The sequence below is a fragment of the Haliotis asinina genome, chromosome 11, assembly GCF_037392515.1.
Source record: "Haliotis asinina isolate JCU_RB_2024 chromosome 11, JCU_Hal_asi_v2, whole genome shotgun sequence".
In the NCBI taxonomy this organism is placed as follows: domain Eukaryota; kingdom Metazoa; phylum Mollusca; class Gastropoda; order Lepetellida; family Haliotidae; genus Haliotis; species Haliotis asinina.
Window position 1 is genome coordinate 44,943,575 of NC_090290.1, and position 19,102 is coordinate 44,962,676.

At 37.8% G+C, this 19,102-nt stretch overlaps 1 protein-coding gene across 3 annotated transcripts in view; it reads left to right on the forward strand.

Moving 5' to 3' along the window:
• The window catches only part of LOC137256045 (transmembrane ascorbate-dependent reductase CYB561-like), a 41,531-nt gene extending 24,603 nt beyond the window's left edge, over window positions 1–16,928 (forward strand). For 2 of the 3 annotated variants that reach the window (XM_067793718.1, XM_067793717.1), the window contains exons 2-5: window positions 7,217–7,449; window positions 7,952–8,160; window positions 9,243–9,397; window positions 10,271–16,928. In XM_067793718.1, coding sequence (XP_067649819.1) covers window positions 7,224–7,449; window positions 7,952–8,160; window positions 9,243–9,397; window positions 10,271–10,427 — 747 coding nt within the window. In that variant the 5' untranslated portion in view covers window positions 7,217–7,223 and the 3' untranslated portion in view covers window positions 10,428–16,928. Of the gene's footprint in view, window positions 1–941; window positions 1,010–7,216; window positions 7,450–7,951; window positions 8,161–9,242; window positions 9,398–10,270 lie in introns of all 3 variants that reach the window. The other variant, XM_067793716.1, reaches the window with a different exon arrangement.
• The last annotated feature ends 2,174 nt before the right edge of the window (window positions 16,929–19,102 follow it).

Below are 19,102 nucleotides of genomic sequence, written 5' to 3' on the forward strand. Positions count from 1 at the left end.
GACAGAATATATTACAGTGACTTTATCTGAAGCTGTTATTTGTGTTTATAAATTTATGTTTATAATGTTTGTCATTATATAATGTTGATAATTTCAATGCCAGTTATGAGGAATGTTAATCTGAAATGTGTGTTTAAATTTGTTCTGTGGGTCCTGTGAATTTTCAGTGGGACAGATAGACATCTGAAACTTACAGGACTCAATGTCTTGTTACTTTGAAACACCATTCGTAAACATTACTACCCCTGAATTTACTATTTGTTCAGCAGAACACAGGTGGATCCTCATACAGTGATCCAGAGTCAGTTTGACCACCAGGTCCTTTAAGTCGTTTCTTTTATCAAACATAGTTGTGTCTTATGTGAAGCAGGTTTGCTCAAGGTAATTTTTACTTGGATCTTGTCAGTCAATCTTGATCGGCTAGATCGATGCTCACTATCAATCACTAGATTACCTGGTCCAGATTCCATAATTCACAGGATGATATTTATACTACAGATGATACTTAAACCAACAACCTTAATTTCAGTTTCTTCTGATAGGATAAGGTGTCTTTGTCGTCACCTTAATGTTAAAAGTTTTGAAAAAATCATCAGAACCAGACTTTGAGACAGATCATCATATCCCACATTGATGCTCATGCTGTTGATCTTGTTAGACCTGAATATTTACAGACCACCGCCATATAGCTGGAATATTGCTGAGTGTGGTGTAAAACTCACTCACTCACTCACTCACTCACTCACTCACTCACTCACTCACTCACTCACTCACTGTTACCATTAGAACTGAAATTCAGACGTCTCTAGAGCCGAGTCACTTGCTGTTCTGGTTCTGTTCATTTATTGCTGAAAATGAACACATTTTAGCTCATTTGTTCCTGGAGTGTTGACACATTTTAAACCCCTTTGTTTTAACATACGTTTCTGCATGATATACAGCTGGACAATATGGCCGATAACGACACAACATACTACGAGAAAGATGACCCACCCCGGGTTCTTCAAAGGTAGACTTGTATGCTGTTATAACCATCACGATCACAGCCGTTATCCAAATGCACTACCCTTCTGTCCCCACGTTGCTTAGAGCCACTACCATTGAGTGCTTGTAGACTACCACATTTGACAAGGAGATTGTACTATGTAGACCAAGGAGATTGTAGAACAAGTGTTGACTTGGAGGTGACAAAGTCATAGTGCTACAATTGTATCGAAACCCAGGAAGTTACTCTTTGTTCTGTGTAACTTATTTATAATTACAAACATGCTGACTCAACAATTTGGCTTATGCACATCCTCTATTGCATTTTAATTAATCAATTTAACCTACTTTAACAGTTTGATCGATTCCCTCTTTTCTCATGATCATGATTTACATGCTCTTGATTTTCAGTTACATTTTCAGACCAATAACATGTCGACATAGCCAAAGGGAAGTAACTCAATTTATCTAGGAGCCTAGGCCACCACTAATTTTAATGGACATTAAGACATCTTTTCCGTCAAAGAGATTTTTGCGGCTTTTTATCTTCCCGGCATGTAATGCGAGGGAATACAGTCAACACCTCGTCCGTCCGTCTGTCCATCCGTAATCATTTTGTTTCCGGAACATAACTCAGAAACCGTTCAATATTTTTCGACCAAACTGGATATTTATAACAATCTCAACCTTTGGTTGTGCCCTTTGCTATTTACAGAATTTGGGTATTTTTATTTTTTTTGTTTTTCCTTGAAACATTTTGGTGTTAGTCTAATGATGGGGTGGACTTCGTTTCTGGAACAGAACTCAAAGACCATTCAATATTTCTCTGCAAAACTTGGTAGATATATCAATCAGAACCTAAAGTGGTGCCTTTTGCTATGTACAGGCTTTTGGGATTTCTTGTTTTCTTGGTTTCCATAGAAACGGTTCGAACTTAGCCTCAAAAGTGAGAGGTGTGTTTCGTTTTCGGAGCAGAATTGAAAAACTTCTTAATATCTTTCAGTAAAACTTGGTAGGTATTTATGGAAGACCCCAGAATGGTGCCTTTTGGTATTTACAGGTTTTTGTGATGTCTTATTTTCATTTCCATGGATACGTTTCAGACTTAGTCTCAAAATGGAGGGATGGGCTTCGTCTCTGGAGAAGAACTAAAAAAAACGTTCGATATTTTTCCGCAAAACAAAGAGATTAACTAACTGTCAGATGGATTTGTCCTTTCAAATATGTGGGGATCGGGGGGGATATGTCATCTTCTGATGACTCTTGTTTAATATAGGATATTTATATAGCACACACATTCACATAACCTGTGTTTGCTCAAGGTGCTGTTATTTTTTACCATGAGCCATTGTCAATCTCAACAGCACATTGTGTCATCAATCTCAACTTCCTTACAAACAATGCTCCTTATACCAGCTTACCACCTATGATGTCAATTTGATGTTTGTTGATACCAGACATGTATTTATCTTGCATCGTTGTGTTGTAAGTGATATACTGTTCAAAGCAGCTTTACGTCCTACTCCCTCACAAATCCACTGACTATCCCATGTACCCCAGTTTTTGCTTGGAATATAAACATCATAAAAGGTTGTCATGAATGTAAGCCCTCAGTGTTGTCATTCAACATTGAGTCGACTCAGAGTTGATGACAGCATGGAAGCCTTACATTTGTGACTTCTTTGTCAACTTGGCTTGACTGTGAGTGAGTGAGTGAGTGAGTGAGTGAGTGAGTGAGTGAGTGAGTGAGTGAGTGAGTGAGTGAGTGAGTGAGTGAGTGAGTGAGTGAGGTTTTCACAATATCCCAGCACTATCACAGAGTTGGACCCCAAGAAATGAGCCTTGTACATCGTACACATATTTAGCTAGGAATATTGTAGGAATCTTGATTTTGTAAAATGTTTTGTAATTGTGGTGAACCTTTTCAGCCATGCTTGAACCACTAATTCTCAAAACATTTGCGTATTACCTGCTACCATTATGTCTTTTGTCCTTGTGTTGGTCCAAGCATTTACAGCTTTCATTTCATAAAGCGTTGCATTTACCTTCATGATCAAAACCAACATATATCTAAATAGCTAATTTGCCTACCTTCAATAGAGGTCATACAGAACATTAGATGCATTTATTAGTAGTGCTTTTATATCAGGAAAATATACTCTTAAAAAAAAAGGAAACTGTACATGCTTTTATGGCATTACTTACTGAGTGCGTATAACTGACTGAAACATGACACCATTGCTCAATTACTGTACAACCATCACTTTACAGATTTCCAAACCGTGATAATCCGAATCTTGAATATATATTAATTGTTAGCGATTATCCTAAATTGAATAAGATTCTGAGATTTAAATGCTGCTAATTCAATTTGCATTGTTGCTAATAGTGATTCATTGGTACGTTTCTACTGCAAACAGACTGTACTCGAGTTGCATCTATGATCTGGTTTGTAGTTTTTTAGCCTGTGTGAGCGCCATCTGGCTTCTATCAGTAAGGACACTAAATTGACCGTATTGACATTCCATCAGAAACTTTTGTTGGAAGATTGATGAAATTGTTTTTATTATCCAGTATATAAAGTAGTTTCATATAGACTTTTTTGTTCTTTTGTAAGACAAAAACAGGTTGTAGCTTCTGCTCAAGAGAATATTTTATATATTTTTAGTTATCAGTGTTTGCATTTTTCATGTAAGAAACACACAAACAATATTTTGCCTGCCTGTGTTGTGCATATAGATTCTGATCTACTTTATTTTAAAAAGTACCTTAAAACAGCAACATATGAAAAAAAACAATAAATTTTGAAAATGATCCAGGATTGTATTTCACATGCAAGAGATTTGGACTACATATTTAAAATTTTATTTCTACACTCATACAAAACCTACCACAAACACTGGCAATTGTATTAATAAGATTTGATTATTTTCTAAGGGGGTTAAAAAGATGTTTCAAGTATTCACCGTTGCTCAGTTTAAGGAACATAAAACTTCTTGCACATAGTGCAACATAATATCACATATTTTTTGAAAGTTTGGTATTGGTGATTTTCTGCAAATCACAAATGGACTTATGTAGGTAAAGGGTGCAGAATGAAAATTCACTTTGTCTACAGATATCCTTAAAAACCTTAAAACTAATAATAGGACCCCTATGACCTCCATGTTTGTGAGTGGAAGTAAAAGCCTAGGTTTTGATGATTTAGACAAAAGCACATTATCTTACTTTTTATATGTCATGACATAACACTAACTGTTACCGTCGAAGCCATTTCCTCATCATTCTGTTTTTTTTCTTGAACAGCCATATAGTAACAATATTGTACTGGGTGCAATTTAGAATATTTATGAGGTTTAATGTCACAGTTTCTGGTTATGTCGGTGCAAGTTCTAAATGATTAAAAAGAGCTCCCAAGTATGATTTTGTCGGGCCTACAGTGCACACTTTTCCTCAAGAAACCTGTTGAGATGGGCAATATATCACATCGTGCCAGGTGTAATTAATGCAGTTACATAAGTGATCTCAATTGTGACCTGATGTGTAAACCTTTGGAACTCTATCTGACTCCTGTCATGAAAGACACAGTGGCGGATAAATTTGCATCTCATCTGAGTCAGACAAACACTGTAATTAACTTCATTGACTGGCATGTGGAAGTTACCGGTACATAACAATATGTGGATGAACAATTTCTTTATGCTTGGGAGGCTGTAATGAACAAGTTATTCACCCATATATTGTTTAATTCTTTGTGTTATTTTGCCTAGGTTAATGCATTTCTTGATATTACATGCGGTAGCTCCATACAGCCGTAACAACATGGTAAATCTTTTGTAACTGATCTGAAAATGATCCGTGAAGGTCCCGAGGTAGAGCAGGCCTTCAACAACCCATGCTTGCCTTAAAAGGCGACTATGCTTATTGTAAGAGGTGACTAATGGGATCAGGTGATCAGGCTTGGTTGGCACATGTCATCGGTCCCCAATTGTGAAGATCGATGCTCATGTTGTTGATCACTGGATTTTTTGGTTCAGACTCGCTTATTTACAGACTGCCGCCATATAGCTGGAATATAGCTGAGTGCGACGTAAAACTATACTCACTCACTGATCTAGAAGTACTATTTTATGACCTGTCAAGAACTATCGGGAAATATGTTCAGACTTCTCCCCATACTGTGAAAAAGCTAAACATATGATATGAAACTAACACTGACATGACAGAAACCTGAATCTACATCTTTTTATTCTGACACTAGCACGGAGATGTGAGATGTATGTGAACAGGTTGAATAAATTAAAGGTGCTCACACAGGCATTGATTGGGAAAGGCATGGGCCATTTTGCACATTAGAATAATAAATGGCCTATTAACATTTGGAAGTTTACTATTGATACAAGGGCAGTGGACCATTCAAAATTCTGGAAAAGGCTAATAATCCTGAAAATGGCCCATTGTCTTTCCCAATCCCTGCACATGTCTGTCATCTACTGTCATCTGCTGTGTTATGCAATGCCCTTTACAATGTTTCCATGACAACTAAAATGTTATTGCCAGGAACTAGTTTCTACCTGTGCAAATAAAACATAGAAAATAAAACAATTATATGCTAGATTATGAATATTTGTAGAACACCTGTGTCCATACGTGTGTGCATGGTCAAGGGGATGTCACTCCAATAAGGTGCTTGAAGGGTAGCAGTCATATGATAATCCCACTGGGTACCCATTCACAGTTGGTGGACAGAACAAACAGTTTTGAACAAACTTTGATTTATTGTGACTTGCCCAGGTGAGACCACATGTTTCACATGTGCTTTGTTGAGGGGCATGGCAGAATCCTTAGAAACTCAGGCGTCAATCTGCCTAAGACGTTCACTCATCCAAGAAAAACGGTTCCTAAGTCATATTCATGACATATTATAACAAGGTGTTCAGATATTTTCTTCACTTTCAGAAACTGTGGTAATCTAGATGTGCCACATACCAGACCCACTGGGCTGTATTGGGTGTATTTGTTTCAGGGTCTGACTTGTCAACCTCATTAGCATTTTTATCAGATCATTTTATCAAGTTAATCACATTGTTTTGTAGCACTAGTAACACAAGATGTTACATGACATATATCCCTTCATTGTCTCACACTAACCATACCCTGCCAGCTTATCAACCAAGATAAATTAGTAAGCAGTTTCTTATATCAAACAGGACAATCACATAACAGAAACTGCTTACACTGTAACAGGACAATCACATAACAGAAACTGCTTACACTGTAACAGGACAATCACATAACAGAAACTGCTTACACTGTAACAGGACAATTATATTACCAAAGAGTTTCTTATATTGTAACAGGCCAATTATATAACAGATTATTTTCTTATATTATAACAGGACAATTATGTAACAACAATATCTTATATTATGAAAGGACAATTAATGGGTAATAACAGACATTTTGCTTGTATTATAACAGAACAATTATAAAACAGCATTTCTTATATTATAACAGGACAATTATTACAGAACAATTTCTTCAGGCAACTAACTAATGTACATGTTGTTCTTAAAAAAATGTAGAAGATGAATAATGCATAAGATAATAATGCATAATAATGCATAATCATTTTGCATACACTGCTTAAAAATGGTTGCAAAAGACCAATATTATATCTTTGTATTTAGTTGATGACTTTGTGACGGTGATTCTTGAAATCTTTGTTTTCAAATTGTAAACAGATATGTAAGCATGATAGGCTTGGTTAAAATAATGTAAGTGAAAACATACATCACTTTCGTCACATTTCATGTTAGTCTACTGCCAGTAATGGTTTGTTATCATTAAGACTGACACACAGTGCTTATTCAGGACTTTACTCATAATACACTCAGATGACAATGTATATGGTGTGTGCAATTCAAGTCTCCTCGAGTTTATCTGTAACTGATTTATCTGTTTATCTGTGGTTTATCAATATCTTGCTAGTTTGTGGTGAGAACTAGTCCTATTCCCTAGTCTTGGTCTAACTGACTAGTCATGATGTCTAAGCCTGTCCTGTCTACTAGGATCTAGACTTGGCACAGTAGACAGCCCAGTCACTTGCCAGGCAGATCAGCCTGGGTTCAGTCCCCAATGCAAGTACTTTCTGAGCAGTTTATGGTTATTCCCGAGAGCAGGATATGGTAGAATAATCTTTAAACTCTTTGCTTTCTCCTTGTCTTTTCAGTCAAGACATGGAAAACTTTGATGGAGGATCGTCCAGTGCTACTTCTTTCTCGATGAAGACATTCACGTGGCTTGTGCTCCTTGTCCAGGTGTTTGGACTGGCGGCAGTTGTCATGGTAGCAGTGTGGATGGGACACTTCCGGGGTGGTTTTGCCTGGCAGAGTAACCCATCCCTAGAGTTCAACTACCATCCTTTGTTCATGATCATTGGCATGGTGTTCCTGTTTGGTGATGGTAAGTTTCAGGGATGAGAAAGTAACCTAGAGCTTTAATCATTTGCTTGTCCAGGGATGAACCTAGGTTAGTTCAGGGTTTGGAATGCCTGGTGAGACAGATTTGTTAGCCTTTTCAATCACACTTCAGGGTTTGGAATGCGTGGTGAGACAGATTTGTTAGCCTTTTCAGTCACACTTCAGGGTTTGGAATGCCTGGTTAGACAGCTAGATTTGTTAGCCTTGTCATTCAAAGTTCTTCATTTTGTTCCCACAGAATCATGTTAAGTGAACAACGTTTAGTTCCTTATAAATCATACATAGTTTTCACATTTGTAATAGTTATCACGTTTAGTTCCTTGGTCAGGCCAAAGGTAAGTGTTTCAATTTTTGTGTTTTTTTCAGTTCAGTTACCAGTAACCCAAACCATGCACATGTTAATTCCACTGCATAACAGCTTGTCCATGCTGTCTTCAATTGAAACATGTCAAATTTGCTTTACACCTTGACTGCACTCTTCTCAGCCATCCTGGCGTACCGAGTGTTCCGGAATGACAACAAGCTGATCATCAAGATCGTCCATGCCTGCATGCAGGCTGGAGCCCTCATCTTCGCTGCTGTTGGACTGAAGGCGGTGTTTGACTCCCACAACTTGCCAAAGGAACCCATCCCCAACCTGTACTCCCTCCACAGTTGGCTCGGAATCATCACCGTTGTCATGTTTGGGCTTCAGGTGAGAGCCATACCTACAGGGGGCAGAATAGGTTGACTACAGCAGGTACTTGTCTTCCCTCAAGTGACAGAATAGGTCGACTGTAGCAGGTGCTTGTCTTCCCTCAACTGGCAGAATAGGTTGACTATAGCAGGTACTTGTCTCCCCATAAATGGCAGAATAGGTCAGCTATAGCAGGTGCTTATCTCCCCACAACTGGCAAATAGGTCGATTCAGCAGGTGCTTGTCTTCTCTGAACTGACAGAATATGTTGACCATAGCAGGTGCTTTTCTTCTCTGAACTGGCAGAATAGGTTGACCATAGCAGGTGCTTGACCTCTGTCAACTGCCAGAATAGGTCAATCCAACAGGTGCTTGTCTTCCCTCAACTGGCAGAACAGGTCAACTCAGCAGGAGCTTGTCTTCCATCAACTGGCAGAATAGGTCGACTCAGCAGGTGCTTTCCTTCTCTGAACTGGAGGATTTGTTGACCATAGTAGGTGCTTGACTTCCGTCAACTGCCAGAATAGGTCAACCCAAAAGGTGCTTATCTTCCATCAACTGGCAGAATAGGTCGACTCAGCAGGTGCTTGTCTTCTCTGATGTGGCAGAATAGGTCGACTATAGCAGGTGCTTGTCTTCCCTTAACTGGCAGAATAGGTCGACTATAGCAGGCTCTTGTCTCCCCACAACTGGCACAATAGGTCCTCAATTTTCAGTTGCTTATCACACACAGAGGTTTCTTGAAATAAATAATCTGTAGTCCAATGTGTTATCACGAGACACTGATAAAACTACAACACTCTCCTCCTTGACAGCAAGGGTCCTTTGAAGTAATAATACTAGTAAAGTTGCTTATATCGCACTTAATTCCATACAAATGCATGCTCTTAGCATGACAGTTAGGGTGGAAAGTACTTGTTAGAGTACTACCGGTGGAACACAAAGTGCAAATTGAAGAAGGATGTCTTGAGCTGATGTTTAAATTGGTATCAGAGATTTACAGATCTCCTCCACTGACTGACCAAGCTCATCTGATGCCTTGATTCACCAAGCTCATCTGATTCCTTGATTCACCAAGCTCATCTGATTCCTTGTTTCAGTGGGTGTTTGGATTTGTGTGCTACCTGTTTCCCAAGGCTGGCATGGCTGCTCGGCGGATGTACATGCCGTATCACGTATTCTGGGGCATCGCCATCCTCTGCTTTGCTGTGGCAACATCACTGATGGGAATAACGGAAAAAGTCATCTTCTCAAAGTAAGCCAAGTAGTCCTGTATACAAAGCTGTCAATGGTGCAGAATTTATTACGAATTTGCTTCTAAAATATAATCCCTTCCATACTTAGTACAAAATATACGCAGGGTTGTAAAATTACAAGGATTAATTTTCAAAATATTTAAAGAGTGAGTAATTATTTAGCCTTAACAGTCAGGTACAAATGTGAGTTTGTGTTGTTGGTAGACTGGCATGAAATGTATTCATAACTTGCACCTGTCCTACCGATGCTTGGCGTAAGAGGCGACTGTTTGAATTGGGTGGTCAGGCTTGCTGACTTGGTTGATACATGTCATCATATACAAGTTGTGTAGATTGATGTTCGTTCTGTTGATCACAGGATTGTCAGATCTAGACTTATGTACTCACAGACCACCACCATATAGCTAGAATATTGCTGAGTGCGGTGTTAAACAACAAACTAACACTACACTCATTATGATTATTGGAAGTTGCTGTAGCAAAATTAAGTGATGACATTAGTAATACTGGAATCACATTTATGTGTTGCACTTTAGACGATAATCATTGTTGGTTTGCATGTTGTGACTAGAACTCAGACCAAGAAATTCCCTGGAACCTACCATACCATGAGACTAAACAAAATTCCCTTGCCGTTTCCGATTCTTTAGCAAGTCAACATCAGAGGGACTCATGTCCATTAGGAGTAGATGAGGAAAATGAAAATTAAGAAACATCCATTTCAGATAAAAATCTTTACCAAATAATTATTTTGTTACTACAAGTTTGGGCGAATAGGAAAAATGGCCAGGAAATATGTCCAGCTGAAGGAACATTTTAGATATCAATAGTTATAGTTTGTTCGGCCTGATTATGTGGGTTTTTTGTTTCAGAATAAGCTATAGCTCATTCATCCCAGAAGGAGTCCTGTTGAACTGTCTCGGCCTGACCATTGTAGCATTCGTCACTCTCGTCGTTTTCCTTCTGACACGCCCAGAGTTTAAACGCCCCCCTGGACCAGAGGAAGAACACCTACAGCTAGCTGAGTAATGACTGGTTAATCAGAATCACGGACATGTCTTGACTAGGTTAATCTTGCACTGACATATATACGGCATTATTTCATCAGTGTTATCATATGTTGAAAGAATTACCTGAAATTTGCATTTTGTCTTTTGCAAGTCATCCCCAGGTGATGAATTAATGGAATACCATCAGATGTGTTTATTACTCTTTCAGACCTTTCGACAGGAAGGAGATATTTGACAAGTGTTGTTTCTCATTCAAAAGGAAAAGAATTATGATTAAGGGAGTAATTCTAATATCACTGATAACTTTCTGAGTTGCATATGATCGGTCAGTTCATATCTTTACAAGTTCTAGCTGTGATCAGGACTATTTTCTAAAGACAAATTTAGTCAAGACATTTATTGTCAATATGTTAGCTCCCTACTGGGACACTGTTCAAAGTTGCTTAAATGGCCAGCTGAACAAGAACTTAATTCTCAGAGCACTTACAGAAGACCCATATTACATGAAAATGTGTAGGTTTGTCTAGATCATAAGTGTTATATGCTGGTTAGTTTAACTTAACAGTCATGGCTTTAGAACAGACATAAGCTGCTTGATCTTAAATATAGAGCTCATTTGTCCACCATGTCAAGATTTGGACATAAGAAGACATGAGAAGGGAAGTAACTCTTGGATGATTATTTGTTGACTAGTCTCGTGACCTCATCTGGCTGTCTGTGCAGCGGAGGAATGGAACCAGTCTCTTCAAATCCAAGTTATGTTTCAGTATTTCATACTTTAGAGCAATTATTTAAAAAAATATGTTTTCTAGTTTGTTTCATCTTCATACATGATGTCCTTCCTCAGGTCATTATCAGCCTAAAACTATATTATTTGGCAATATGTTGCAGTGATTTTGTCATATACAGCCAGACTGTCTCTGGATAACTGAGGCTTGTGTTTTTTGTGACTTCAAACACTCTAAAACTCTAGTCTTGTACAATTAAGTTTTAACTTGTCTGCTTAACAGACACTGTTTATGAAAATGACAGGTTATGATCTCCTGTGATATTTTTTTAGGCAGGGTGAGTGCATCAACTATTCCTGTGTCACAACATTTTAGTGAAATATAACCAGTAAATCAGTAGTATTGTCACATCCCTTTTTCATTGCCTTAACTTTCCTCCATAAACCAAACTTCCTGATGTTACGTTTTTCTTTTATGTTGCTGTATTGTTTACATGATTGCGCACATGACATGTTTATTTCAACTTTGAAGTCTTTTTATCACTGTTAGGACAGAAACAATTGATTGTTAAAATAATGTCAAGTATTCATTCCTATTTTCAACAGTATTATCTTGGGATGTCACGATACATGTTTCATGAATCAATACGTATCACGATACCTATTTGGGGAGCAATATTGCCAATATTTAGTTACATTTTAAACATTAACATTTCATATTTTATAACTGTCTTTGAAAAGACTGATATTTTTATTTGCAGAGATTAAAAAGTTCTAATTTACCATCTTTGTGTGTGAAAATATAATATAACTGTCATGACTCATATAACTCTCACAACAACAACAAAAATTGCAAATGTAAACGATGCACAAACATATTTAAACTGATACTTCTGAAACTAAATATTGTTACAGTTTTGAATCAATAATTATATCGTCTTGGAAAAAGTACTGCTGCAACGATGTATTGATGTATCGTGACATCGCTAGTATTATCTGTTGAGAGTGATTTTTTTTGTGTGATGCTTCTCATATGTTGGAGTATACATATGTTTTGTAATTGCACTTATCCGGAAAAGGCCAAAATCTGTTCTGGTTAATATGGAACTGTTTTAGAAATGGTTAAATATAATGTGTTGATGGTTACCATGGTTACTTGTGTAATTCTGTTTTCATTGAGTCAGAGATGTGCAATAATAGTAATTCTGTTCAAATCTGGCGCAATTTCCCCCATTATCTTTTTGTTATTTTGGGGCGTTTGGGGTGCCCAGTGGTTGACACGTTCACTCGTCATGCCGAAGACCTGGGTTCGATTCCACACACTGGTACATTGTGTGAAGCTCATTTCTAGTGTCCCCTGCCATGATGTTGCTGGAATAATGCTAAAAGCGCCGGAAAACCCAACTCACTCTTTGCTATTTCATGAACCATTAATGTAAACCATATGTAAAGAGAAACCCACGATCATCTATTAATGCTGAACAGATGAGAAGACTTGATGGCGTACCAATCTGAAAATTTTTTCTTTTTGAACATTTCTAGATATTGAAATACAGAATGAGAATAATCGGTCTCTTACAGGAGGAAACAGATTCAGTTTTGCATTAAAGAGAAAATAATAGTGAATATGATATGATTTGATTTTTGAAATTCAGTGTGGACACCAGGTGTTTCTGAAAAAGGTAATCAGATTCAGTTGCGTATTCAAGCCAAAATAACAGTGCATTTGATATGGCTAGATCACTGAAAATAAATGTTGTCACCAGGTGTTCTTGAGAAGATAAATTTAGTGAAACCCTGGATACTTGGACCCAAATATCCAGAAACCTCGCCTAAAAAGAACCAATCTTTTACGCTTTAAATGTGATGTCCATTATGGGTATTTGTTTTCCATTTCCAGGCGGTAAAGTTTACAAACAAACCCGTGTATCGACACAAAATTGACATGCCTATCTGCATGAAGCTTTGATCTACCGCTGACCGTGTGAAGTGAAACATTAGTGTCCATGTGTTTTGACGTGTGACAAAGCCTGCTAATCCAGATTAATGATCAATCAGCAGGGTATTGGTGGTGATAACTACCTGTCTGACATTGAGTGAATGGTAATTGTCAAATCAAAATGGCCGTACTGTTCTGAAAGTGATTTTAACCAAGAAGTGTAGGCTTGCTACCATTTCAGCAACAAAGCCTGGATGACAGAAATCCAGATATTCAGTTATCTGGATGATTTACACAAAAAGGAATGTGTCTGGATAACCGGGGTTTCACTGTATGTCCTGAACTACACACTTAATTCAACACACAAGTAAAGTATTAAGATTGAACCTGTACATGCAAACAGATTGTTGTCAGACTCTCACTGTTATATTGGGGCATTGTTAATGCCTGCATAAATCGGAACTGGTAATTCCTGCAAGAATCTGATTTGGCCAGTCTGGTGCTGGAGATATTTCATGTGATGATATTTCAAAGACTATTTTTATTACATACACAGGTGCTGCTGATACTGTTCCCATGGTTACAGTGGGAAAAACACATTGAACATCCAGAACCTACTGAAATGTTAAATTCCTAATTAATTTTCAAACCTTGTTTACCATTAGTGGTAACAGATGTTTTTTTAATTGAATAGGGAAATTTCATGCTTGTTCATTGATAGATAACTTTATGATGCACTGAAAAATTCTTCATTTTGACATTCCATTTATACTGTTATTAATTGATATTTGTATATGATAATTTTCAAAGCTGAAACTCACAATTCTCTTTCATGGCAGATTTACCTGTGGACTTAACAAACTTGTAAGCTGAGGTCTCACAGAAACTCAGTTGTTTTAGGTGTCAAAGTTATCTGTGCAGAGTTATGCCCCTTGGACACACTAGGAACTTATGATTGTGGATTCGATTCCTGGTGGGCCCTGATTCTGTAATGCTCATGCTGTTGATCAGTGGATTGTCTGGATGAAACATTACAGACCATTGGGCATTGCTGGAACATTGCAAAATGTGGCATAAAACTGAACTCATCCACTGACATAATTATGGTTCCGGACTTGCCTGCAGCATACAAATGTGCTCAGGTTTCACCTTGGACTTTCCTCCTAATATTACTGGGAGTGGTTGAGTAGCCTAGTGGTTAAAGTTTTAACTCGCCACACCAAAGACTAGGTTCGATTCCCAAGTACAATGAGTGAAGCCCATTTCTAGCGTCTCCTGCTGTGATGTTGCTGGAATATTGCTAACAGCAATGTAGAACTAAACTCACTCACTTGACTTCAGAGCAGAAGGTCCCAGCTCGAATCACAGCTTGGACATTTTATGGCTGCTACAAATAAGTCAACAATCAGTCAATACTCACTCGCTCCTTATCTTTTTGTGATATGACTGGATTGTTCAAATCAACATGAAATCCTACTCACTCTGTTACTGAAGCCAGGTAATATTGTCCAATACTGCATTGTGGGCCTTCTTCATGTGATCTAAGTGTTGTCATGGTAGCATCTTGTGGAATATATCTTAACTATGTGTTTTAAGATGTTGTAATAGAGTTTAAGACTGTATTTTATGTTTGTAATACACTTAAAAATTTTTGGACAGAATTCTGAATTTATGTGGGAAGTACAGTCGTGAAGTTTCAAGAACACAAAATACCTAACTGATTTTTCTTTATGGTACATGAGAACATATTTTAACACATGATCGTTTAGAATAAAAACACGCCTTGCAAGGTTAAAAATAAACCCTTTTTTTTCAGACCTGTGGCGTCTCTTTGCACTGGGTTAGACATGTTTTATTCTAGTTTGTTTTACCTTTACTGAAACTGTCAAAATTTGTAGTGAGTAAACTTGTAGGTACAATAAATCAGTTATCAGTTATGACTAAAGAATGTGCAATATCTGTTGTGTATACTGTTACCATAGTGACCATCCTGTGAGAAATTGATGTATGTTTGTTACTTTGTGGGAGAAGTCAAGTTTCGTCTTTGTAAATGTTGTGAAAAGAAAACAAAGTATTTTCAAATCTGTTGATTATTTTGTGACCCATCCAAACCAATCCTAGACTTTTCTCCACAGCCATATTGCTTACACGATGCCATTTAGAAAGTAGTCAAATGCAATATGTCATATTTGGGATTTCACTTTCTAGTACTTTACTAGCCCGCACAGCCACCACGACTTCACCTAATTGCCAGCACACAAAGTGACTTCCAAGAAGTCATGGTGGCTGAGCGAGCTAGGCAGCTGACTTTGTGTGCTGGTGATTACGTGCCTTACTCTGAAGGTGCGGGTTCGAATCTAGATTTGTACTTTACTAAAAAAGTGAAATCCCAAATGTGACACATGTAACAGCCATATTGTTAATGACATAACATGCCAGGGATGTTAACCAAATCACACTTTTCTTTTATGTTTGAAACAAGCATTATACATCACTCGTCCTTACCTGCACTTTGCAAACCAACCAGGTACACCTGGGTGCCATTGTACAAAATAACATTAGTGCTAAGGCCAAATTAAGTCTCTATTATGGTATTGGCATTGCAGTCACCTTAGTGCAAAGTTTGCTTTCTACAACGTCACCATGAATGTCTTGCAGAATGAGTGCTTCCTGCCTCAATGAGTGTCACTCCAGAACACATTGTTTCAAATCCATTTCTAAACTTTTTGCTTTTATTAATTATATCAAAGCTTTTTAGTAAATGCATTTTGAAATTGAATCTATAGGAGACATTTGGATGGGTTATTTCCAGCTGAGTATGAGAAATGATTATGTGGTATTTCATTGAAGTCAAATGCAGGGGCAAGTTGTGACCTCCATCATAGTAACAGCTGTTCAGCCCATTTTTCTTTCCTGCAGTGGGTATGTCCCGACAAGTTGTCCCATCCAATATCAGTGGTACATCATTTTCTGGGAGCAGCTACGTAAAGTCACCGATACAATTTAATTATTGTATGGCCCATAAATATTATAGTTATTTGTAAGTGGATGCAATAAGGTGTAGTTGCATTTACTGACCCTCAGACAAAAACATGCAGACATTTAGTTGTCGCAACGGCCTGTGTAGAGTTGCCTTCCATGTGCAGAGTTGCCTTCCATGGGCAGAGTTGCCATGGCAGAAACCTATAATCAGTAATCTGAATCCTGGTTTAGCTGAAAGGTAGGAACACAAGAGAACCTGTCATCTATGTTTTATCGAAACAGTAAATGTCTGAGAGTGCATTTTTCATGAATTCATCCCACCTCAAGCTGACACAGTGTTAGACCAAACTCACACTCAGCCAAAAGCATCTATAATCAAAACAAGCAGGCAGTGTACAGACAGCATAAATTTCTTACTGTCTGCATAAGCTCATAACTTCAAATCTGATTTGATACCTCCATTCATCATGTTCAGAGGTATCAATTCAGTTTAAACGATCCAATGAGCATGAATGTTCTTAAGGCACTTGATATTAAATACAAAGATGAATATATATTCAGATTGTCGTGTATATTGTATATATTCCAAAGGGTATATTGATAATGTGTGTTCATGGCAACCACAGGGCAGTTTTGAGGTTTTCCCTAGATATAATCATGACTAAATTGTAAGCCGTTGCATGATGCTAACATATGAACTGAATTGGGAGACATTGCGTTACTGATGATAGTCTTGATGCTGTTTTTATTTGTGATGCATCTGCAGATGTTGTTCATGGTTGTTTTCTGTTGTTCTGCTCCATGTACATCGCTGTATATTAGACTATGAAGTATTTTATGTAAATTATGACAATAAATTTATTGATGTTGCAGTCGTTTCTTGTTGGTTTTTTTTGTTATTGTTATTATGTTTTGCTGATAATAATGACACATTTTAGAAATGAGAAGATAAGCATTTTAATGAGAGGTATAATTATTATGATTTGATACCTGTGAAAGAATGCTCAATATGTCCAAAGGTGATTACAAGACTTCGTCATTAACACCATACCACACCAAATATACAGACCAACACATTTAAACAATGTTTATGTAATGTTTAGTTGCAATGGTTTAGCCTAATGGTTAAAGCCTTTGCTAATTACGCCAAAAAACAGGGTTCGTTTCCCCTCATTGGAACAATGTTTGAAGCCCAATTTGGGTGTGATATTTCTTAATAGTGACTGCTTAGAGTTGTTAAGGTCCTTGGTTCGATCCTCTGGCCCAATCAGACCAAGAGATGTTTAGAGATACTACTTTCTCTCAGATTAGTCATGCTTAGTATAATGTGAATCTGTTGGATATATACATTAAGGCATATGTTGCATCTTGAGAGCTAGTTCTATAATTACCTGTATACATGTACCTGTTTTTCATAAAGATCTGTCTTTACCAGAACTCAAAATTCGCGGATAATTACGGACTTTGTAGAGTTCTGTTTCATGACTCTCCCGAAACATATATATTATCTTTAATAAGCGTCCCCCAAACCAGTACCCCTCCGATTTCGGTGTGGTGGGGTAGCTGAATGGTTTAAGGGTTCGGCTAAGACCCTATTTCCCACATGGGTACAATGTGTGAAGCCCATATCTGATGTCCCCGCCGTGATATTGCTGGAATATTGCTGAAGGCGGCGTATAACCACGCTCTCTCCCTTCTGATTTCCTTATCTCAAAATTGATATCAACATGGGCCATGATTGACAAATGACTTAAAGGACTCCATTTTGATCGCCTACAACAGGAACTGTCACCCACACCAGGAGCTACTGTTTTGAACATCGCTATAATTATAACCTCTAAAGTGAGGCTATTTGTATTTCATTATTATGGAACAGGTGAATCTCATTAAAGCACAACATGTTATTTGTTCTTGGATAAAATACATGTATATAAATGTAGTATTTATAAGCTCATATTATAAGCTTATATTATTTGACATGTGCATTAATGTTTATATTACGATGCACATTTTGATAATTTTGTGGGAAGCATTGAATCAAACTAGTGGTTTCCAGCTGTGCATGTTATCACTGTATACATTAAAGACTTAGCATATTTGTTCACAAAGGCCGTACTACTCAGGTATGAAATGCGTGTGAATTAGTAATCCTCAGAAGGTCGGTGCAGTTGCCCTGTGACAGCGACCGAAATGTATTTTATTAATCAAAATTTGTATTTAGCAGACTTTGTTACATAGGAAGAATCTCCACATAAGACAGGCTTCCATTCACTGCGACACTATTATGTAGGTGTATGTTGTTATTTATGATGGACAGTTGGACAGACAAGTTAAAGTGATGAAAAAGGTTTCTTTGGGGGGGGGGGGGGGGGGGGGTTTAACGCACACACGAAGAACAAAACCATCCAATGACATATTACATACCATACAGAATTGACAGATCGGACAAATATATTAGAGTAAGCTCACTCAGACAGAAAGTATAGTTATATGAATCAGTTGGATTAAATGTTAGCATGTGTTGGTTCTAACAAACACTGCGGCGTTCAGAGTTTGGCACCGTATCCAAGATAAAGCATCATGTCACGCTGGGCCTAAATTTTCGAAGCTCTCTTAGCGCTAGGATACTCGTAAGTGCCATACATTACTATTAACTTACGACTATCTTAGCACTAAGAGGGTTTCGAAAATCTAGGCCCTGGAGTGTATGAACCCTTGCACCGAAGACGTCTGGAAGACAAACGTAAGTGAAAGTTACAAGTAATCGGATGGTATTTTACGAATGCCTCTTAGCCTGCATGGGCGTCTTTAGCCGGCACCATCGGACCCTAGGAAGCCTTAACTGCATTCGTGTTATTCCAACTCGTGTAATTCCGGGAGAATATCCTTGGAGCTTTTGGAAAAGCGCAAGTGGTGACTTAGCTTGTCGCGCATTTAGTAGACAGTTACACAGTCCCTGCAAAAAGTCCAGAGTTATGTGCTCTTAGGTCAAGGAGCGTAAAATGGCCGTTTCGGAGTATCGACGTTTGGTGAGTGTTCAGCGGTT